This window comes from Aptenodytes patagonicus, chromosome 7, assembly GCF_965638725.1.
Source record: "Aptenodytes patagonicus chromosome 7, bAptPat1.pri.cur, whole genome shotgun sequence".
NCBI classification, from domain to species: domain Eukaryota; kingdom Metazoa; phylum Chordata; class Aves; order Sphenisciformes; family Spheniscidae; genus Aptenodytes; species Aptenodytes patagonicus.
This window is the reverse complement of record NC_134955.1, coordinates 64,277,673-64,298,295: the sequence shown is the minus strand read 5'-3', so window position 1 is coordinate 64,298,295 and position 20,623 is coordinate 64,277,673. Positions and strand designations below refer to the sequence as shown.

The 20,623-nt window shown below is 60.2% G+C and overlaps 6 protein-coding genes and 1 pseudogene across 6 annotated transcripts; all 7 read right to left on the bottom strand.

The window, feature by feature from the left end:
• Positions 1–225: 225 nt before the first annotated feature.
• Positions 226–1,404, bottom strand: LOC143162972 (inositol 1,4,5-trisphosphate receptor-interacting protein-like 1). Its single transcript, XM_076343547.1, has 2 exons — positions 1,011–1,404; positions 226–923 (listed from the first exon to the last, which is right to left on the bottom strand). The coding sequence occupies exons 1-2, from the start codon at positions 1,402–1,404 to the stop codon at positions 277–279; spliced, it is 1,041 nt and encodes a 346-aa protein (XP_076199662.1). The 3' UTR covers positions 226–276.
• A 1,429-nt stretch (positions 1,405–2,833) lies between these two features.
• On the bottom strand, positions 2,834–4,003 carry LOC143162971 (inositol 1,4,5-trisphosphate receptor-interacting protein-like 1). The gene is made up of 2 exons (XM_076343546.1): positions 3,661–4,003; positions 2,834–3,558 (listed from the first exon to the last, which is right to left on the bottom strand). The coding sequence occupies exons 1-2, from the start codon at positions 4,001–4,003 to the stop codon at positions 2,885–2,887; spliced, it is 1,017 nt and encodes a 338-aa protein (XP_076199661.1). The 3' UTR covers positions 2,834–2,884.
• A 1,477-nt stretch (positions 4,004–5,480) lies between these two features.
• Positions 5,481–8,340, bottom strand: LOC143162970 (inositol 1,4,5-trisphosphate receptor-interacting protein-like 1; annotated as a pseudogene).
• A 2,281-nt stretch (positions 8,341–10,621) lies between these two features.
• LOC143162969 (inositol 1,4,5-trisphosphate receptor-interacting protein-like 1) lies at positions 10,622–11,794 on the bottom strand. Its single transcript, XM_076343545.1, has 2 exons — positions 11,392–11,794; positions 10,622–11,319 (listed from the first exon to the last, which is right to left on the bottom strand). The coding sequence occupies exons 1-2, from the start codon at positions 11,792–11,794 to the stop codon at positions 10,673–10,675; spliced, it is 1,050 nt and encodes a 349-aa protein (XP_076199660.1). The 3' UTR covers positions 10,622–10,672.
• Positions 11,795–13,223: 1,429 nt separating this feature from the next.
• LOC143162968 (inositol 1,4,5-trisphosphate receptor-interacting protein-like 1) lies at positions 13,224–14,390 on the bottom strand. Its single transcript, XM_076343543.1, has 2 exons — positions 14,003–14,390; positions 13,224–13,921 (listed from the first exon to the last, which is right to left on the bottom strand). Exons 1-2 carry the CDS (start codon positions 14,388–14,390, stop codon positions 13,275–13,277), a joined length of 1,035 nt encoding a protein of 344 aa, XP_076199658.1. The 3' UTR covers positions 13,224–13,274.
• A 1,429-nt stretch (positions 14,391–15,819) lies between these two features.
• LOC143162967 (inositol 1,4,5-trisphosphate receptor-interacting protein-like 1) lies at positions 15,820–16,989 on the bottom strand. Its single transcript, XM_076343542.1, has 2 exons — positions 16,647–16,989; positions 15,820–16,544 (listed from the first exon to the last, which is right to left on the bottom strand). Exons 1-2 carry the CDS (start codon positions 16,987–16,989, stop codon positions 15,871–15,873), a joined length of 1,017 nt encoding a protein of 338 aa, XP_076199657.1. The 3' UTR covers positions 15,820–15,870.
• A 1,429-nt stretch (positions 16,990–18,418) lies between these two features.
• On the bottom strand, positions 18,419–19,594 carry LOC143162966 (inositol 1,4,5-trisphosphate receptor-interacting protein-like 1). Its single transcript, XM_076343541.1, has 2 exons — positions 19,189–19,594; positions 18,419–19,116 (listed from the first exon to the last, which is right to left on the bottom strand). The coding sequence occupies exons 1-2, from the start codon at positions 19,592–19,594 to the stop codon at positions 18,470–18,472; spliced, it is 1,053 nt and encodes a 350-aa protein (XP_076199656.1). The 3' UTR covers positions 18,419–18,469.
• Between the last annotated feature and the right edge of the window lie 1,029 nt (positions 19,595–20,623).

Below are 20,623 nucleotides of genomic sequence, written 5' to 3'. Positions count from 1 at the left end.
AATGGCTGGCGCATCCAGCCCCCGTTCCTTCTTCTCTCAGCGCATTTACAAGCAGCTTTTAAAAAACAGAGAGATTTATTGGCATCTTTGCCCAGGCTAAAGGTCCCGGAGGGAATGGAGTCTCGTGAAAGAGGGTGGGCAGTCGCTGTCCAGGTGGTAACGCAGTCTCTGTCGCAAGCCTCCTTGCAGCGAGCGGCCTCTTCGGCCACCTCATGCTCTCTCTTTGGCTCGCTCTCTCTTCGGCCACCTCGCACTGCTGGTACCACTGACGTCTGCCTACTCCATGCTCACGAGCGTGTCCGAGTTGCCTTGCTGCACCGCCAAGATCAGCTCAATGGAGAGGGGTCTCTCAAAGGCGTTGGTTAGCTTGAGCTTGCAGAAGCGTGTGGAGGGCAGCACCGTTACCTTGCCCCTGGTCATCAGAGGCGCAGCAACGCAGGCTGCTGTCATCAGCTCCTGGAGCCAGAAGGTGGTTTTCTGCACGTTGAGGTACGAGCCGGTGCAGAGGGTTTGTAGGAGGCTGGCTTCCTGACTGCTCATCAGCTCGTCCTCAGGGTGGTGGAGGAAGCAGAGCGTGTCCCCCAGCCGCCGCTCCCCTGTGCACGTGCACTCCAGCTCCACACGCAGGCGGGAGCTCCTCACCAGCATCTCCCCTTCGGTGCCCAGCTCGAGGTGGAAGGAGTGCCCGGGGGGTGGCTTCAGGGGCACAAGCAGGCGACAGACAAGGTCTTCTCCACAGGCATTCCAGCCTTCTAGGAAGCCGCCCACCCCGACAGCTGGCTGCAGCCGCGGCATGAAGTCGTTGCCGGAGAGGATTCGGCAGACCCCGAGAAGGTCGTTCACCAGCTTTTCCACCACTGCACATGTTCTTTGCCTGTTCGGCAGTGGCCACGATGTGTACTCGTCCAGAAACCTGTCCGTATATAATGGCTCTTCCTCCTCCTCCTCCTTCTCCTCCTCCGCCTTCTCCTCCTCCGCCTTCTCCTCCTCCTCCTCCTTCTCCTCCTCCTCCTCCTCCTCCTCCTCCTCCTCCTCCTCCTCCTCCTCCTCCTCCTCCTCCTCGTCCTCCAGGCTTCTGGAGCTGCCATGCTTGCTGCTGCTTCCTGGCTCACGGCTCCTCTTCCAGAGCCACCAGCAGAGCCAAAAGAGCAGGACCAAGCCTCCAGCAAAAGCCCAGAAGTGCTGCTGCTGCAAGGCAGCAAAGAGCAGGGCTCCCCTGACCGCCCCGCTCAGCTCCTGGGGGCTCTGCTCCATCTCTTCAAGCATCCGAGCCAACTCCTGGGTCAGCTGCTCCACACGCTGCTGCACGTGCTGGCGCACAGCCGCAGCCAGCTCATCTCCGACCTCCAGTGGCGTCTGGATGATGCCCAGCACACTCAAGGCGAACAGTATCACCAGAGCCATGGCCTGCAGGAGAGGGGAGAGAAGGGGGCTCAGTGGGGCTGGGTGGGGGGAGCGGCAGCGGGAGCCCAGCCCCGGCGCTGGCAGCACTGTGCCCTGCCCACGGCGCTCCCCCCAGCGCCAGGCCCTCGCCTCAGGGTCGGACCCCCCTCCCCGGGGGCCTGCGTTTCTGCCCCGGCCCTCGTCCAGCCCAGCCCAACCTCCCCGCTGCGTGCGCACTCACCGCTGGCCCAGGCCGTACTGGCGCAGCGCTGCCTGCTGTTGGCCCTGACAACTGCCCCCATTGTGACTCGTCCCTTGTGCTGTCACAGGCGCCAGAGCGCATCACAGGCACGCCCTCGCCTCACCTGGCCTTGCCTGGCCTCGCCTCTCCCCTTCCTTTCTGCTCCATTTACTTTTCTTCTCCCTTTTCTGTTTCCTTTTTTCTTCCCCTCTTTTCTTCTCCCGTTTCTTCGTTTTTTCTCCTGCCTCTTCTTTCTCCTCTTCTCGTCCATCTCCCTTTTCCCTTCCTTTTCTTCCCTTTTTCTTCTGTATTGTGCCCCACTCCCGCCTTTTCTTTCTTTCCTTATCTTCTACTGTGGAGAGCCCACACCGGACCAGGGTCCTGACGTGAGCTGTGGCTCGTAGAGAGGAGCCAAGACAGGAGCAGGTTGTGTGGGAAGAGCTGTGGCCCGTGGGGGAGCCGCGCCAGAGCAGTCCTCGAAGAACTGCAGCCCGTGGGAAGGACCCGTGGGAAGGACGAATATTATGAACTGACTGCAACCCCCATTCCCCATCCCCTGTGCTGCTCGGTGGCAGGAGGTAAAGGAGTTGGGAGTGAAGGAGTGAGGTTGTGCCTGGGAAGAAGGGGTGGGGGATGGGGGAAGGTGTTTTTTAGTTTTGACTTTGCTACCCACCATCCTACCCTGTTTCTGAACGGCAATAAATGAAATTAATTTTCCCCAAGTCGAGTGTGTTTTGCCTGTGACGGTAATTGGTAAGCAACCTCCCTGTCCTTATCTGGACCCACGAGCTTTTTCATCTCATTTCCTCCCCCCGTCCTGCTGAGGAGGGGGAATGAGAGAGCGGCTTGGTGGGCACCTGGCAGCCAGCCAGGGTTAACCCACCACGTCAGCAGAGGTTCGTCACCTGGCTCCTGGCTCTCTGCAGCCTGGTGTAAGCTATGCAACTTCTTTCCACCCCGCTACGGTCACATCCCAAGAGAGTTAATGGCTGGCGCATCCAGCCCCCGTTCCTTCTTCTCTCAGCGCATTTACAAGCAGCTTTTAAAAAACAGAGAGATTTATTGGCATCTTTGCCCAGGCTAAAGGTCCCGGAGGGAATGGAGTCTCGTGAAAGAGGGTGGGCAGTCGCTGTCCAGGTGGTAACGCAGTCTCTGTCGCAAGCCTCCTTGCAGCGAGCGGCCTCTTCGGCCACCTCATGCTCTCTCTTTGGCTCGCTCTCTCTTCGGCCACCTCGCACTGCTGGTACCACTGACGTCTGCCTACTCCATGCTCACGAGCGTGTCCGAGTTGCCTTGCTGCACCGCCAAGATCAGCTCGATGGAGAGGGGTCTCTCAAAGGCGTTGGTTAGCTTGAGCTTGCAGAAGCGTGTGGAGGGCAGCACCGTTACCTTGCCCCTGGTCATCAGAGGCGCAGCAACGCAGGCTGCTGTCATCAGCTCCTGGAGCCAGAAGGTGGTTTTCTGCACGTTGAGGTACGAGCCGGTGCAGAGGGTTTGTAGGAGGCTGGCTTCCTGACTGCTCATCAGCTCGTCCTCAGGGTGGTGGAGGAAGCAGAGCGTGTCCCCCAGCCGCCGCTCCCCTGTGCACGTGCACTCCAGCTCCACACGCAGGCGGGAGCTCCTCACCAGCATCTCCCCTTCGGTGCCCAGCTCGAGGTGGAAGGAGTGCCCGGGGGGTGGCTTCAGGGGCACAAGCAGGCGACAGACAAGGTCTTCTCCACAGGCATTCCAGCCTTCTAGGAAGCCGCCCACCCCGACAGCTGGCTGCAGCCGCGGCATGAAGTCGTTGCCGGAGAGGATTCGGCAGACCCCGAGAAGGTCGTTCACCAGCTTTTCCACCACTGCACATGTTCTTTGCCTGTTCGGCAGTGGCCACGATGTGTACTCGTCCAGAAACCTGTCCGTATATAATGGCTCTTCCTCCTCCTCCTCCTTCTCCTCCTCCGCCTTCTCCTCCTCCGCCTTCTCCTCCTCCTCCTCCTTCTCCTCCTCCTCCTCCTCCTCCTCCTCCTCCTCCTCCTCCTCCTCCTCCTCCTCGTCCTCCAGGCTTCTGGAGCTGCCATGCTTGCTGCTGCTTCCTGGCTCACGGCTCCTCTTCCAGAGCCACCAGCAGAGCCAAAAGAGCAGGACCAAGCCTCCAGCAAAAGCCCAGAAGTGCTGCTGCTGCAAGGCAGCAAAGAGCAGGGCTCCCCTGACCGCCCCGCTCAGCTCCTGGGGGCTCTGCTCCATCTCTTCAAGCATCCGAGCCAACTCCTGGGTCAGCTGCTCCACACGCTGCTGCACGTGCTGGCGCACAGCCGCAGCCAGCTCATCTCCGACCTCCAGTGGCGTCTGGATGATGCCCAGCGCACTCAAGGCGAACAGTATCACCAGAGCCATGGCCTGCAGGAGAGGGGAGAGAAGGGGGCTCAGTGGGGCTGGGTGGGGGGAGCGGCAGCGGGAGCCCAGCCCCGGCGCTGGCAGCACTGTGCCCTGCCCACAGCGCTCCCCCCAGCGCCAGGCCCTCGCCTCAGGGTCGAACCCCCCTCCCCGGGGGCCTGCGTTTCTGCCCCGGCCCTCGTCCAGCCCAGCCCAACCTCCCCACTGCGTGCGCACTCACCGCTGGCCCAGGCCGTACTGGCGCAGCGCTGCCTGCTGTTGGCCCTGACAACTGCCCCCATTGTGACTCGTCCCTTGTGCTGTCACAGGCGCCAGAGCGCATCACAGGCACGCCCTCGCCTCACCTGGCCTTGCCTGGCCTCGCCTCTCCCCTTCCTTTCTGCTCCATTTACTTTTCTTCTCCCTTTTCTGTTTCCTTTTTTCTTCCCCTCTTTTCTTCTCCCGTTTCTTCGTTTTTCTCCTGCCTCTTCTTTCTCCTCTTCTCGTCCATCTCCCTTTTCCCTTCCTTTTCTTCCCTTTTTCTTCTGTATTGTGCCCCACTCCCGCCTTTTCTTTCTTTCCTTATCTTCTACTGTGGAGAGCCCACACCGGACCAGGGTCCTGACGTGAGCTGTGGCTCGTAGAGAGGAGCCAAGACAGGAGCAGGTTGTGTGGGAAGAGCTGTGGCCCGTGGGGGAGCCGCACCAGAGCAGTCCTCGAAGAACTGCAGCCCGTGGGAAGGACCCGTGAGAAGGACGAATATTATGAACTGACTGCAACCCCCATTCCCCATCCCCTGTGCTGCTCGGTGGCAGGAGGTAAAGGAGTTGGGAGTGAAGGAGTGAAGTTGTGCCTGGGAAGAAGGGGTGGGGGATGGGGGAAGGTGTTTTTTAGTTTTGACTTTGCTACCCACCATCCTACCCTGTTCTGAACGGCAATAAATGAAATTAATTTTCCCCAAGTCGAGTGTGTTTTGCCTGTGACGGTAATTGGTAAGCAACCTCCCTGTCCTTATCTGGACCCACGAGCTTTTTCATCTCATTTCCTCCCCCGTCCTGCTGAGGAGGGGGAATGAGAGAGCGGCTTGGTGGGCACCTGGCAGCCAGCCAGGGTTAACCCACCACGTCAGCAGAGGTTCGTCACCTGGCTCCTGGCTCTCTGCAGCCTGGTGTAAGCTATGCAACTTCTTTCCACCCCGCTACGGTCACATCCCAAGAGAGTTAATGGCTGGCGCATCCAGCCCCCGTTCCTTCTTCTCTCAGCGCATTTACAAGCAGCTTTTAAAAAACAGAGAGATTTATTGGCATCTTTGCCCAGGCTAAAGGTCCCGGAGGGAATGGAGTCTCGTGAAAGAGGGTGGGCAGTCGCTGTCCAGGTGGTAACGCAGTCTCTGTCGCAAGCCTCCTTGCAGCGAGCGGCCTCTTCGGCCACCTCATGCTCTCTCTTTGGCTCGCTCTCTCTTCGGCCACCTCGCACTGCTGGTACCACTGACGTCTGCCTACTCCATGCTCACGAGCGTGTCCGAGTTGCCTTGCTGCACCGCCAAGATCAGCTCGATGGAGAGGGGTCTCTCGAAGGCGTTGGTTAGCTTGAGCTTGCAGAAGCGTGTGGAGGGCAGCACCGTTACCTTGCCCCTGGTCATCAGAGGCGCAGCAACGCAGGCTGCTGTCATCAGCTCCTGGAGCCAGAAGGTGGTTTTCTGCACGTTGAGGTACGAGCCGGTGCAGAGGGTTTGTAGGAGGCTGGCTTCCTGACTGCTCATCAGCTCGTCCTCAGGGTGGTGGAGGAAGCAGAGCGTGCCCCCCCAGCCGCCGCTCCCCTGTGCACGTGCACTCCAGCTCCACATGCAGGCGGGAGCTCCTCACCAGCATCTCCCCTTCGGTGCCCAGCTCGAGGTGGAAGGAGTGCCCGGGGGGTGGCTTCAGGGGCACAAGCAGGCGACAGACAAGGTCTTCTCCACAGGCATTCCAGCCTTCTAGGAAGCCGCCCACCCCGACAGCTGGCTGCAGCCGCGGCATGAAGTCGTTGCCGGAGAGGATTCGGCAGACCCCGAGAAGGTCGTTCACCAGCTTTTCCACCACTGCACATGTTCTTTGCCTGTTCGGCAGTGGCCACGATGTGTACTCGTCCAGAAACCTGTCCGTATATAATGGCTCTTCCTCCTCCTCCTCCTTCTCCTCCTCCGCCTTCTCCTCCTCCGCCTTCTCCTCCTCCTCCTCCTTCTCCTCCTCCTCCTCCTCCTCCTCCTCCTCCTCCTCCTCCTCCTCCTCCTCCTCCTCGTCCTCCAGGCTTCTGGAGCTGCCATGCTTGCTGCTGCTTCCTGGCTCACGGCTCCTCTTCCAGAGCCACCAGCAGAGCCAAAAGAGCAGGACCAAGCCTCCAGCAAAAGCCCAGAAGTGCTGCTGCTGCAAGGCAGCAAAGAGCAGGGCTCCCCTGACCGCCCCGCTCAGCTCCTGGGGGCTCTGCTCCATCTCTTCAAGCATCCGAGCCAACTCCTGGGTCAGCTGCTCCACACGCTGCTGCACGTGCTGGCGCACAGCCGCAGCCAGCTCATCTCCGACCTCCAGTGGCGTCTGGATGATGCCCAGCGCACTCAAGGCGAACAGTATCACCAGAGCCATGGCCTGCAGGAGAGGGGAGAGAAGGGGGCTCAGTGGGGCTGGGTGGGGGGAGCGGCAGCGGGAGCCCAGCCCCGGCGCTGGCAGCACTGTGCCCTGCCCACAGCGCTCCCCCCAGCGCCAGGCCCTCGCCTCAGGGTCGAACCCCCCTCCCCGGGGGCCTGCGTTTCTGCCCCGGCCCTCGTCCAGCCCAGCCCAACCTCCCCACTGCGTGCGCACTCACCGCTGGCCCAGGCCGTACTGGCGCAGCGCTGCCTGCTGTTGGCCCTGACAACTGCCCCCATTGTGACTCGTCCCTTGTGCTGTCACAGGCGCCAGAGCGCATCACAGGCACGCCCTCGCCTCACCTGGCCTTGCCTGGCCTCGCCTCTCCCCTTCCTTTCTGCTCCATTTACTTTTCTTCTCCCTTTTCTGTTTCCTTTTTTCCCCTCTTTTTCTTTCTCCCGTTTCTTCTCGTTTTTTCTCCTGCCTCTTCTTTCTCCTCTCTTCGTCCGTCTCCCTTTTCCCTTCCTTTTCTTCCCTTTTTCTTCTGTATTGTGCCCCACTCCCCGCCTTTTCTTTCTTTCCTTATCTTCTACTGTGGAGAGCCCACACCGGACCAGGGTCCTGACGTGAGCTGTGGCTCGTGAGAGGAGCCAAGACAGAGCAGGTTGTGTGGGAAGAGCTGTGGCCCGTGGGGAGCCGCACCAGAGCAGTCCTCGAAGAACTGCAGCCCGTGGGAAGGACCCGTGGGAAGGACGATATTATGAACTGACTGCAACCCCCATTCCCCATCCCCTGTGCTGCTCGGTGGCAGGAGGTAAAGGAGTTGGGAGTGAAGGAGTGAGGTTGTGCCTGGGAAGAAGGGGTGGGGGATGGGGGAAGGTGTTTTTAGTTTTGACTTTGCTACCCACCATCCTACCCTGTTTCTGAACGGCAATAAATGAATTAATTTTCCCCAAGTCGAGTGTGTTTTGCCTGTGACGGTAATTGGTAAGCAACCTCCCTGTCCTTATCTGGAACCCACGAGCTTTTTCATCTCATTTCCTCCCCCCGTCCTGCTGAGGAGGGGGAATGAGAGAGCGGCTTGGTGGGCACCTGGCAGCCAGCCAGGGTTAACCACCACGTCAGCAGAGGTTCGTCACCTGGCTCCTGGCTCTCTGCAGCCTGGTGTAAGCTATGCAACTTCTTTCCACCCCGCTACGGTCACATCCCAAGAGAGTTAATGGCTGGCGCATCCAGCCCCCGTCCTTCTTCTCTCAGCGCATTTACAAGCAGCTTTTAAAAACAGAGAGATTTATTGGCATCTTTGCCCAGGCTAAAGGTCCCGGAGGGAATGGAGTCTCGTGAAAGGAGGGTGGGCAGTCGCTGTCCAGGTGGTAACGCAGTCTCTGTCGCAAGCCTCCTTGCAGCGAGCGGCCTCTTCGGCCACCTCATGCTCTCTCTTTGGCTCGCTCTCTCTTCGGCCACCTCGCACTGCTGGTACCACTGACGTCTGCCTACTCCATGCTCACGAGCGTGTCGAGTTGCCTTGCTGCACCGCCAAGATCAGCTCGATGGAGAGGGTCTCTCGAAGGCGTTGGTTAGCTTGAGCTTGCAGAAGCGTGTGGAGGGCAGCACCGTTACCTTGCCCTGGTCATCAGAGGCGCAGCAACGCAGGCTGCTGTCATCAGCTCCTGGAGCCAGAAGGTGGTTTTCTGCACGTTGAGGTACGAGCCGGTGCAGAGGGTTTTGTAGGAGGCTGGCTTCCTGACTGCTCATCAGCTCGTCCTCAGGGTGGTGAGGAAGCAGAGCGTGCCCCCCAGCCGCCGCTCCCCTGTGCACGTGCACTCCAGCTCCACACGCAGGCGGGAGCTCCTCACCAGCATCTCCCCTTCGGTGCCCAGCTCGAGGTGGAAGGAGTGCCCGGGGGGTGGCTTCAGGGGGCACAAGCAGGCGACAGACAAGGTCTTCTCCCACAGGCATTCCAGCCTTCTAGGAAGCCGCCCACCCCGACAGCTGGCTGCAGCCGCGGCATGAAGTCGTTGCCGGAGAGGATTCGGCAGACCCCGAGAAGGTCGTTCACCAGCTTTTCCACCACTGCACATGTTCTTTGCCTGTTCGGCAGTGGCCACGATGTGTACTCGTCCAGAAACCTGTCCGTATATAATGGCTCTTCCTCCTCCTCCTCCTTTCTCTCCTCCTCCGCCTTCTCCTCCTCCGCCTTCTCCTCCTTCCTCCTCCCCTTCTCCTCCTCCTCCTCCTCCTCCTCCTCCTCCTCCTCCTCCTCCTCCTCCCTCCAGGCTTCTGGAGCTGCCATGCTTGCTGCTGCTTCCTGGCTCACGGCTCCTCTTCCAGAGCCACCAGCAGAGCCAAAAGAGCAGGGACCAAGCCTCCAGCAAAAGCCCAGAAGTGCTGCTGCTGCAAGGCAGCAAAGAAGCAGGGCTCCCCTGACCGCCCCGCTCAGCTCCTGGGGGCTCTGCTCCATCTCTTCAAGCATCCGAGCCAACTCCTGGGTCAGCTGCTCCACACGCTGCTGCACGTGCTGGCGCACAGCCGCAGCCAGCTCATCTCCGACCTCCAGTGGCGTCTGGATGATGCCCAGCGCACCCAAGGCGAACAGTATCACCAGAGCATGGCCTGCAGGAGAGGGGAGAGAAGGGGCTCAGTGGGGCTGGGTGGGGGGAGCGGCAGCGGGAGCCCAGCCCCGGCGCTGGCAGCACTGTGCCCTGCCCACAGCGCTCCCCCAGCGCCAGGCCCTCGCCTCAGGGTCGGACCCCCCTCCCCGGGGGCCTGCGTTTCTGCCCCGGCCCTCGTCCAGCCCAGCCCAACCTCCCCCACTGCGTGCGCACTCACCGCTGGCCCAGGCCGTACTGGCGCAGCGCTGCCTGCTGTTGGCCCTGACAACTGCCCCCATTGTGACTCGTCCCTTGTGCTGTCACAGGCGCCAGGAGCATCACAGGCACGCCCTCGCCTCACCTGGCCTTGCCTGGCCTCGCCTCTCCCCTTCCTTTCTGCTCCATTTACTTTCTTCTCCTTTTCTGTTTCCTTTTTTCTTCCCCTCTTTCTTCTCCCGTTTCTTCGTTTTTTCTCTCTGCCTCTTCTTTCTCCTCTTCTCCGTCCGTCTCCCTTTTCCCTTCCTTTTCTTCCCTTTTTCTTCTGTATTGTGCCCCACTCCCGCCTTTTCTTTCTTTCCTTATCTTCTACTGTGGAGAGCCCACACCGGACCAGGGTCCTGACGTGAGCTGTGGCTCGTAGAGAGGAAGCCAAGACAGGAGCAGGTTGTGTGGGAAGAGCTGTGGCCCGTGGGGGAGCCGCACCAGAGCAGTCCTCGAAGAACTGCAGCCCGTGGGAAGGACCCGTGGGAAGGACGAATATTATGAACTGACTGCAACCCCCATTCCCCATCCCCTGTGCTGCTCGGTGGCAGGAGGTAAAGGAGTTGGGAGTGAAGGAGTGAGGTTGTGGCCGGGAAGAAGGGTGGGGGATGGGGGAAGGTGTTTTTTAGTTTTGACTTTGCTACCCACCATCCTACCCTGTTTCTGAACGGCAATAAATGAAATTAATTTTCCCCAAGTCGAGTGTGTTTTGCCTGTGACGGTAATTGGTAAGCAACCTCCCTGTCCTTATCTGGACCCACGAGCTTTTTCATCTCATTTCCTCCCCCCGTCCTGCTGAGGAGGGGGAATGAGAGAGCGGCTTGGTGGGCACCTGGCAGCCAGCCAGGGTTAACCCACCACGTCAGCAGAGGTTCGTCACCTGGCTCCTGGCTCTCTGCAGCCTGGTGTAAGCTATGCAACTTCTTTCCACCCCGCTACGGTCACATCCCAAGAGAGTTAATGGCTGGCGCATCCAGCCCCCGTTCCTTCTTCTCTCAGCGCATTTACAAGCAGCTTTTAAAAACCAGAGAGATTTATTGGCATCTTTGCCCAGGCTAAAGGTCCCGGAGGGAATGGAGTCTCGTGAAAGAGGGTGGGCAGTCGCTGTCCAGGTGGTAACGCAGTCTCTGTCGCAAGCCTCCTTGCAGCGAGCGGCCTCTTCGGCCACCTCATGCTCTCTCTTTGGCTCGCTCTCTCTTCGGCCACCTCGCACTGCTGGTACCACTGACGTCTGCCTACTCCATGCTCACGAGCGTGTCCGAGTTGCCTTGCTGCACCGCCAAGATCAGCTCGATGGAGAGGGGTCTCTCGAAGGCGTTGGTTAGCTTGAGCTTGCAGAAGCGTGTGGAGGGCAGCACCGTTACCTTGCCCCTGGTCATCAGAGGCGCAGCAACGCAGGCTGCTGTCATCAGCTCCTGGAGCCAGAAGGTGGTTTTCTGCACGTTGAGGTACGAGCCGGTGCAGAGGGTTTGTAGGAGGCTGGCTTCCTGACTGCTCATCAGCTCGTCCTCAGGGTGGTGGAGGAAGCAGAGCGTGTCCCCCAGCCGCCGCTCCCCTGTGCACGTGCACTCCAGCTCCACACGCAGGCGGGAGCTCCTCACCAGCATCTCCCCTTCGGTGCCCAGCTCGAGGTGGAAGGAGTGCCCGGGGGGTGGCTTCAGGGGCACAAGCAGGCGACAGACAAGGTCTTCTCCACAGGCATTCCAGCCTTCTAGGAAGCCGCCCACCCCGACAGCTGGCTGCAGCCGCGGCATGAAGTCGTTGCCGGAGAGGATTCGGCAGACCCCGAGAAGGTCGTTCACCAGCTTTTCCACCACTGCACATGTTCTTTGCCTGTTCGGCAGTGGCCACGATGTGTACTCGTCCAGAAACCTGTCCGTATATAATGGCTCTTCCTCCTCCTCCTCCTTCTCCTCCTCCGCCTTCTCCTCCTCCGCCTTCTCCTCCTCCTCCTCCTTCTCCTCCTCCTCCTCCTCCTCCTCCTCCTCCTCCTCCTCCTCCTCCTCCTCCTCCTCGTCCTCCAGGCTTCTGGAGCTGCCATGCTTGCTGCTGCTTCCTGGCTCACGGCTCCTCTTCCAGAGCCACCAGCAGAGCCAAAAGAGCAGGACCAAGCCTCCAGCAAAAGCCCAGAAGTGCTGCTGCTGCAAGGCAGCAAAGAGCAGGGCTCCCCTGACCGCCCCGCTCAGCTCCTGGGGGCTCTGCTCCATCTCTTCAAGCATCCGAGCCAACTCCTGGGTCAGCTGCTCCACACGCTGCTGCACGTGCTGGCGCACAGCCGCAGCCAGCTCATCTCCGACCTCCAGTGGCGTCTGGATGATGCCCAGCGCACTCAAGGCGAACAGTATCACCAGAGCCATGGCCTGCAGGAGAGGGGAGAGAAGGGGGCTCAGTGGGGCTGGGTGGGGGGAGCGGCAGCGGGAGCCCAGCCCCGGCGCTGGCAGCACTGTGCCCTGCCCACAGCGCTCCCCCCAGCGCCAGGCCCTCGCCTCAGGGTCGGACCCCCCTCCCCGGGGGCCTGCGTTTCTGCCCCGGCCCTCGTCCAGCCCAGCCCAACCTCCCCACTGCGTGCGCACTCACCGCTGGCCCAGGCCGTACTGGCGCAGCGCTGCCTGCTGTTGGCCCTGACAACTGCCCCCATTGTGACTCGTCCCTTGTGCTGTCACAGGCGCCAGAGCGCATCACAGGCACGCCCTCGCCTCACCTGGCCTTGCCTGGCCTCGCCTCTCCCCTTCCTTTCTGCTCCATTTACTTTTCTTCTCCCTTTTCTGTTTCCTTTTTTCTTCCCCTCTTTTCTTCTCCCGTTTCTTCGTTTTTCTCCTGCCTCTTCTTTCTCCTCTTCTCGTCCGTCTCCCTTTTCCCTTCCTTTTCTTCCCTTTTTCTTCTGTATTGTGCCCCACTCCCGCCTTTTCTTTCTTTCCTTATCTTCTACTGTGGAGAGCCCACACCGGACCAGGGTCCTGACGTGAGCTGTGGCTCGTAGAGAGGAGCCAAGACAGGAGCAGGTTGTGTGGGAAGAGCTGTGGCCCGTGGGGGAGCCGCACCAGAGCAGTCCTCGAAGAACTGCAGCCCATGGGAAGGACCCGTGGGAAGGACGAATATTATGAACTGACTGCAACCCCCCATTCCCCATCCCCTGTGCTGCTCGGTGGCAGGAGGTAAAGGAGTTGGGAGTGAAGGAGTGAGGTTGTGCCTGGGAAGAAGGGGTGGTGGATGGGGGAAGGTGTTTTTTAGTTTTGACTTTGCTACCCACCATCCTACCCTGTTTCTGAACGGCAATAAATGAAATTAATTTTCCCCAAGTCGAGTGTGTTTTGCCTGTGACGGTAATTGGTAAGCAACCTCCCTGTCCTTATCTGGACCCACGAGCTTTTTCATCTCATTTCCTCCCCCCGTCCTGCTGAGGAGGGGGAATGAGAGAGCGGCTTGGTGGGCACCTGGCAGCCAGCCAGGGTTAACCCACCACGTCAGCAGAGGTTCGTCACCTGGCTCCTGGCTCTCTGCAGCCTGGTGTAAGCTATGCAACTTCTTTCCACCCCGCTACGGTCACATCCCAAGAGAGTTAATGGCTGGCGCATCCAGCCCCCGTTCCTTCTTCTCTCAGCGCATTTACAAGCAGCTTTTAAAAACCAGAGAGATTTATTGGCATCTTTGCCCAGGCTAAAGGTCCCGGAGGGAATGGAGTCTCGTGAAAGAGGGTGGGCAGTCGCTGTCCAGGTGGTAACGCAGTCTCTGTCGCAAGCCTCCTTGCAGCGAGCGGCCTCTTCGGCCACCTCATGCTCTCTCTTTGGCTCGCTCTCTCTTCGGCCACCTCGCACTGCTGGTACCACTGACGTCTGCCTACTCCATGCTCACGAGCGTGTCCGAGTTGCCTTGCTGCACCGCCAAGATCAGCTCAATGGAGAGGGGTCTCTCGAAGGCGTTGGTTAGCTTGAGCTTGCAGAAGCGTGTGGAGGGCAGCACCGTTACCTTGCCCCTGGTCATCAGAGGCGCAGCAACGCAGGCTGCTGTCATCAGCTCCTGGAGCCAGAAGGTGGTTTTCTGCACGTTGAGGTACGAGCCGGTGCAGAGGGTTTGTAGGAGGCTGGCTTCCTGACTGCTCATCAGCTCGTCCTCAGGGTGGTGGAGGAAGCAGAGCGTGTCCCCCAGCCGCCGCTCCCCTGTGCACGTGCACTCCAGCTCCACACGCAGGCGGGAGCTCCTCACCAGCATCTCCCCTTCGGTGCCCAGCTCGAGGTGGAAGGAGTGCCCGGGGGGTGGCTTCAGGGGCACAAGCAGGCGACAGACAAGGTCTTCTCCACAGGCATTCCAGCCTTCTAGGAAGCCGCCCACCCCGACAGCTGGCTGCAGCCGCGGCATGAAGTCGTTGCCGGAGAGGATTCGGCAGACCCCGAGAAGGTCGTTCACCAGCTTTTCCACCACTGCACATGTTCTTTGCCTGTTCGGCAGTGGCCACGATGTGTACTCGTCCAGAAACCTGTCCGTATATAATGGCTCTTCCTCCTCCTCCTCCTTCTCCTCCTCCGCCTTCTCCTCCTCCGCCTTCTCCTCCTCCTCCTCCTTCTCCTCCTCCTCCTCCTCCTCCTCCTCCTCCTCCTCCTCCTCCTCCTCCTCGTCCTCCAGGCTTCTGGAGCTGCCATGCTTGCTGCTGCTTCCTGGCTCACGGCTCCTCTTCCAGAGCCACCAGCAGAGCCAAAAGAGCAGGACCAAGCCTCCAGCAAAAGCCCAGAAGTGCTGCTGCTGCAAGGCAGCAAAGAGCAGGGCTCCCCTGACCGCCCCGCTCAGCTCCTGGGGGCTCTGCTCCATCTCTTCAAGCATCCGAGCCAACTCCTGGGTCAGCTGCTCCACACGCTGCTGCACGTGCTGGCGCACAGCCGCAGCCAGCTCATCTCCGACCTCCAGTGGCGTCTGGATGATGCCCAGCGCACTCAAGGCGAACAGTATCACCAGAGCCATGGCCTGCAGGAGAGGGGAGAGAAGGGGGCTCAGTGGGGCTGGGTGGGGGGAGCGGCAGCGGGAGCCCAGCCCCGGCGCTGGCAGCACTGTGCCCTGCCCACGGCGCTCCCCCCAGCGCCAGGCCCTCGCCTCAGGGTCGGACCCCCCTCCCCGGGGGCCTGCGTTTCTGCCCCGGCCCTCGTCCAGCCCAGCCCAACCTCCCCACTGCGTGCGCACTCACCGCTGGCCCAGGCCGTACTGGCGCAGCGCTGCCTGCTGTTGGCCCTGACAACTGCCCCCATTGTGACTCGTCCCTTGTGCTGTCACAGGCACCAGAGCGCATCACAGGCACGCCCTCGCCTCACCTGGCCTTGCCTGGCCTCGCCTCTCCCCTTCCTTTCTGCTCCATTTACTTTTCTTCTCCCTTTTCTGTTTCCTTTTTTCTTCCCCTCTTTTCTTCTCCCGTTTCTTCGTTTTTTCTCCTGCCTCTTCTTTCTCCTCTTCTCGTCCGTCTCCCTTTTCCCTTCCTTTTCTTCCCTTTTTCTTCTGTATTGTGCCCCACTCCCGCCTTTTCTTTCTTTCCTTATCTTCTACTGTGGAGAGCCCACACCGGACCAGGGTCCTGACGTGAGCTGTGGCTCGTAGAGAGGAGCCAAGACAGGAGCAGGTTGTGTGGGAAGAGCTGTGGCCCGTGGGGGAGCCGCACCAGAGCAGTCCTCGAAGAACTGCAGCCCGTGGGAAGGACCCGTGGGAAGGACGAATATTATGAACTGACTGCAACCCCCATTCCCCATCCCCTGTGCTGCTCGGTGGCAGGAGGTAAAGGAGTTGGGAGTGAAGGAGTGAGGTTGTGCCTGGGAAGAAGGGGTGGGGGATGGGGGAAGGTGTTTTTTAGTTTTGACTTTGCTACCCACCATCCTACCCTGTTTCTGAACGGCAATAAATGAAATTAATTTTCCCCAAGTCGAGTGTGTTTTGCCTGTGACGGTAATTGGTAAGCAACCTCCCTGTCCTTATCTGGACCCACGAGCTTTTTCATCTCATTTCCTCCCCCCGTCCTGCTGAGGAGGGGGAATGAGAGAGCGGCTTGGTGGGCACCTGGCAGCCAGCCAGGGTTAACCCACCACGTCAGCAGAGGTTCGTCACCTGGCTCCTGGCTCTCTGCAGCCTGGTGTAAGCTATGCAACTTCTTTCCACCCCGCTACGGTCACATCCCAAGAGAGTTAATGGCTGGCGCATCCAGCCCCCGTTCCTTCTTCTCTCAGCGCATTTACAAGCAGCTTTTAAAAACCAGAGAGATTTATTGGCATCTTTGCCCAGGCTAAAGGTCCCGGAGGGAATGGAGTCTCGTGAAAGAGGGTGGGCAGTCGCTGTCCAGGTGGTAACGCAGTCTCTGTCGCAAGCCTCCTTGCAGCGAGCGGCCTCTTCGGCCACCTCATGCTCTCTCTTTGGCTCGCTCTCTCTTCGGCCACCTCGCACTGCTGGTACCACTGACGTCTGCCTACTCCATGCTCACGAGCGTGTCCGAGTTGCCTTGCTGCACCGCCAAGATCAGCTCAATGGAGAGGGGTCTCTCGAAGGCGTTGGTTAGCTTGAGCTTGCAGAAGCGTGTGGAGGGCAGCACCGTTACCTTGCCCCTGGTCATCAGAGGCGCAGCAACGCAGGCTGCTGTCATCAGCTCCTGGAGCCAGAAGGTGGTTTTCTGCACGTTGAGGTACGAGCCGGTGCAGAGGGTTTGTAGGAGGCTGGCTTCCTGACTGCTCATCAGCTCGTCCTCAGGGTGGTGGAGGAAGCAGAGCGTGTCCCCCAGCCGCCGCTCCCCTGTGCACGTGCACTCCAGCTCCACACGCAGGCGGGAGCTCCTCACCAGCATCTCCCCTTCGGTGCCCAGCTCGAGGTGGAAGGAGTGCCCGGGGGGTGGCTTCAGGGGCACAAGCAGGCGACAGACAAGGTCTTCTCCACAGGCATTCCAGCCTTCTAGGAAGCCGCCCACCCCGACAGCTGGCTGCAGCCGCGGCATGAAGTCGTTGCCGGAGAGGATTCGGCAGACCCCGAGAAGGTCGTTCACCAGCTTTTCCACCACTGCACATGTTCTTTGCCTGTTCGGCAGTGGCCACGATGTGTACTCGTCCAGAAACCTGTCCGTATATAATGGCTCTTCCTCCTCCTCCTCCTTCTCCTCCTCCGCCTTCTCCTCCTCCGCCTTCTCCTCCTCCTCCTCCTTCTCCTCCTCCTCCTCCTCCTCCTCCTCCTCCTCCTCCTCCTCCTCCTCCTCCTCGTCCTCCAGGCTTCTGGAGCTGCCATGCTTGCTGCTGCTTCCTGGCTCACGGCTCCTCTTCCAGAGCCACCAGCAGAGCCAAAAGAGCAGGACCAAGCCTCCAGCAAAAGCCCAGAAGTGCTGCTGCTGCAAGGCAGCAAAGAGCAGGGCTCCCCTGACCGCCCCGCTCAGCTCCTGGGGGCTCTGCTCCATCTCTTCAAGCATCCGAGCCAACTCCTGGGTCAGCTGCTCCACACGCTGCTGCACGTGCTGGCGCACAGCCGCAGCCAGCTCATCTCCGACCTCCAGTGGCGTCTGGATGATGCCCAGCGCACCCAAGGCGAACAGTATCACCAGAGCCATGGCCTGCAGGAGAGGGGAGAGAAGGGGGCTCAGTGGGGCTGGGTGGGGGGAGCGGCAGCGGGAGCCCAGCCCCGGCGCTGGCAGCACTGTGCCCTGCCCACAGCGCTCCCCCCAGCGCCAGGCCCTCGCCTCAGGGTCGGACCCCCCTCCCCGGGGGCCTGCGTTTCTGCCCCGGCCCTCGTCCAGCCCAGCCCAACCTCCCCACTGCGTGCGCACTCACCGCTGGCCCAGGCCGTACTGGCGCAGCGCTGCCTGCTGTTGGCCCTGACAACTGCCCCCATTGTGACTCGTCCCTTGTGCTGTCACAGGCGCCAGAGCGCATCACAGGCACGCCCTCGCCTCACCTGGCCTTGCCTGGCCTCGCCTCTCCCCTTCCTTTCTGCTCCATTTACTTTTCTTCTCCCTTTTCTGTTTCCTTTTTTCTTCCCCTCTTTTCTTCTCCCGTTTCTTCGTTTTTTCTCCTGCCTCTTCTTTCTCCTCTTCTCGTCCGTCTCCCTTTTCCCTTCCTTTTCTTCCCTTTTTCTTCTGTATTGTGCCCCACTCCCGCCTTTTCTTTCTTTCCTTATCTTCTACTGTGGAGAGCCCACACCGGACCAGGGTCCTGACGTGAGCTGTGGCTCGTAGAGAGGAGCCAAGACAGGAGCAGGTTGTGTGGGAAGAGCTGTGGCCCGTGGGGGAGCCGCACCAGAGCAGTCCTCGAAGAACTGCAGCCCGTGGGAAGGACCCGTGGGAAGGACGAATATTATGAACTGACTGCAACCCCCATTCCCCATCCCCTGTGCTGCTCGGTGGCAGGAGGTAAAGGAGTTGGGAGTGAAGGAGTGAGGTTGTGCCTGGGAAGAAGGGGTGGGGGATGGGGGAAGGTGTTTTTTAGTTTTGACTTTGCTACCCACCATCCTACCCTGTTTCTGAACGGCAATAAATGAAATTAATTTTCCCCAAGTCGAGTGTGTTTTGCCTGTGACGGTAATTGGTAAGCAACCTCCCTGTCCTTATCTGGACCCACGAGCTTTTTCATCTCATTTCCTCCCCCCGTCCTGCTGAGGAGGGGGAATGAGAGAGCGGCTTGGTGGGCACCTGGCAGCCAGCCAGGGTTAACCCACCACGTCAGCAGAGGTTCGTCACCTGGCTCCTGGCTCTCTGCAGCCTGGTGTAAGCTATGCAACTTCTTTCCACCCCGCTACGGTCACATCCCAAGAGAGTTAATGGCTGGCGCATCCAGCCCCCGTTCCTTCTTCTCTCAGCGCATTTACAAGCAGCTTTTAAAAAACAAAGAGATTTATTGGCATCTTTGCCCAGGCTAAAGGTCCCGGAGGGAATGGAGTCTCGTGAAAGAGGGTGGGCAGTCGCTGTCCAGGTGGTAACGCAGTCTCTGTCGCAAGCCTCCTTGCAGCGAGCGGCCTCTTCGGCCACCTCATGCTCTCTCTTTGGCTCGCTCTCTCTTCGGCCACCTCGCACTGCTGGTACCACTGACGTCTGCCTACTCCATGCTCACGAGCGTGTCCGAGTTGCCTTGCTGCACCGCCAAGATCAGCTCAATGGAGAGGGGTCTCTCGAAGGCGTTGGTTAGCTTGAGCTTGCAGAAGCGTGTGGAGGGCAGCACCGTTACCTTGCCCCTGGTCATCAGAGGCGCAGCAACGCAGGCTGCTGTCATCAGCTCCTGGAGCCAGAAGGTGGTTTTCTGCATGTTGAGGTACGAGCCGGTGCAGAGGGTTTGTAGGAGGCTGGCTTCCTGACTGCTCATCAGCTCGTCCTCAGGGTGGTGGAGGAAGCAGAGCGTGTCCCCCAGCCGCCGCTCCCCTGTGCACGTGCACTCCAGCTCCACACGCAGGCGGGAGCTCCTCACCAGCATCTCCCCTTCGGTGCCCAGCTCGAGGTGGAAGGAGTGCCCGGGGGGTGGCTTCAGGGGCACAAGCAGGCGACAGACAAGGTCTTCTCCACAGGCATTCCAGCCTTCTAGGAAGCCGCCCACCCCGACAGCTGGCTGCAGCCGCGGCATGAAGTCGTTGCCGGAGAGGATTCGGCAGACCCCGAGAAGGTCGTTCACCAGCTTTTCCACCACTGCACATGTTCTTTGCCTGTTCGGCAGTGGCCACGATGTGTACTCGTCCAGAAACCTGTCCGTATATAATGGCTCTTCCTCCTCCTCCTCCTTCTCCTCCTCCGCCTTCTCCTCCTCCGCCTTCTCCTCCTCCTCCTCCTTCTCCTCCTCCTCCTCCTCCTCCTCCTCCTCCTCCTCCTCCTCCTCCTCCTCCTCCTCCTCGTCCTCCAGGCTTCTGGAGCTGCCATGCTTGCTGCTGCTTCCTGGCTCACGGCTCCTCTTCCAGAGCCACCAGCAGAGCCAAAAGAGCAGGACCAAGCCTCCAGCAAAAGCCCAGAAGTGCTGCTGCTGCAAGGCAGCAAAGAGCAGGGCTCCCCTGACCGCCCCGCTCAGCTCCTGGGGGCTCTGCTCCATCTCTTCAAGCATCCGAGCCAACTCCTGGGTCAGCTGCTCCACACGCTGCTGCACGTGCTGGCGCACAGCCGCAGCCAGCTCATCTCCGACCTCCAGTGGCGTCTGGATGATGCCCAGCGCACCCAAGGCGAACAGTATCACCAGAGCCATGGCCTGCAGGAGAGGGGAGAGAAGGGGGCTCAGTGGGGCTGGGTGGGGGGAGCGGCAGCGGGAGCCCAGCCCCGGCGCTGGCAGCACTGTGCCCTGCCCACAGCGCTCCCCCCAGCGCCAGGCCCTCGCCTCAGGGTCGGACCCCCCTCCCCGGGGGCCTGCGTTTCTGCCCCGGCCCTCGTCCAGCCCAGCCCAACCTCCCCACTGCGTGCGCACTCACCGCTGGCCCAGGCCGTACTGGCGCAGCGCTGCCTGCTGTTGGCCCTGACAACTGCCCCCATTGTGACTCGTCCCTTGTGCTGTCACAGGCGCCAGAGCGCATCACAGGCACGCCCTCGCCTCACCTGGCCTTGCCTGGCCTCGCCTCTCCCCTTCCTTTCTGCTCCATTTACTTTTCTTCTCCCTTTTCTGTTTCCTTTTTTCTTCCCCTCTTTTCTTCTCCCGTTTCTTCGTTTTTTCTCCTGCCTCTTCTTTCTCCTCTTCTCGTCCGTCTCCCTTTTCCCTTCCTTTTCTTCCCTTTTTCTTCTGTATTGTGCCCCACTCCCGCCTTTTCTTTCTTTCCTTATCTTCTACTGTGGAGAGCCCACACCGGACCAGGGTCCTGACGTGAGCTGTGGCTCGTAGAGAGGAGCCAAGACAGGAGCAGGTTGTGTGGGAAGAGCTGTGGCCCGTGGGGGAGCCGCACCAGAGCAGTCCTCGAAGAACTGCAGCCCATGGGAAGGACCCGTGGGAAGGACGAATATTATGAACTGACTGCAACCCCCATTCCCCATCCCCTGTGCTGCTCGGTGGCAGGAGGTAAAGGAGTTGGGAGTGAAGGAGTGAGGTTGTGCCTGGGAAGAAGGGGTGGGGGATGGGGGAAGGTGTTTTTTAGTTTTGACTTTGCTACCCACCATCCTACCCTGTTTCTGAACGGCAATAAATGAAATTAATTTTCCCCAAGTCGAGTGTGTTTTGCCTGTGACGGTAATTGGTAAGCAACCTCCCTGTCCTTATCTGGACCCACGAGCTTTTTCATCTCATTTCCTC

Excerpts from the sequence above, each read along its gene's own strand:
- LOC143162972 (XM_076343547.1), bottom strand. The coding sequence starts at position 1,404 with ATGGCTCTGGTGATACTGTTCGCCTTGAGTGTGCTGGGCATCATCCAG. Across the intron at positions 924-1,010 it reads GGAGGAGGAGGAGGAGGAGG|ATACGGACAGGTTTCTGGAC; the intron begins AGGAGGAGGAGA and ends AAGAGCCATTAT.
- LOC143162971 (XM_076343546.1), bottom strand. The coding sequence starts at position 4,003 with ATGGCTCTGGTGATACTGTTCGCCTTGAGTGCGCTGGGCATCATCCAG. Across the intron at positions 3,559-3,660 it reads CTCCAGAAGCCTGGAGGACG|AGGAGGAGGAGGAGGAAGAG; the intron begins AGGAGGAGGAGG and ends CGGAGGAGGAGA.
- LOC143162969 (XM_076343545.1), bottom strand. The coding sequence starts at position 11,794 with ATGGCTCTGGTGATACTGTTCGCCTTGAGTGCGCTGGGCATCATCCAG. Across the intron at positions 11,320-11,391 it reads GGAGGAGGAGGAGGAGAAGG|ATACGGACAGGTTTCTGGAC; the intron begins AGGAGGAGGAGG and ends AAGAGCCATTAT.
- LOC143162968 (XM_076343543.1), bottom strand. The coding sequence starts at position 14,390 with ATGGCTCTGGTGATACTGTTCGCCTTGAGTGCGCTGGGCATCATCCAG. Across the intron at positions 13,922-14,002 it reads GGAGGAGGAGGAGGAGGAGG|ATACGGACAGGTTTCTGGAC; the intron begins AGGAGAAGGAGG and ends AAGAGCCATTAT.
- LOC143162967 (XM_076343542.1), bottom strand. The coding sequence starts at position 16,989 with ATGGCTCTGGTGATACTGTTCGCCTTGGGTGCGCTGGGCATCATCCAG. Across the intron at positions 16,545-16,646 it reads CTCCAGAAGCCTGGAGGACG|AGGAGGAGGAGGAGGAAGAG; the intron begins AGGAGGAGGAGG and ends CGGAGGAGGAGA.
- LOC143162966 (XM_076343541.1), bottom strand. The coding sequence starts at position 19,594 with ATGGCTCTGGTGATACTGTTCGCCTTGGGTGCGCTGGGCATCATCCAG. Across the intron at positions 19,117-19,188 it reads GGAGGAGGAGGAGGAGAAGG|ATACGGACAGGTTTCTGGAC; the intron begins AGGAGGAGGAGG and ends AAGAGCCATTAT.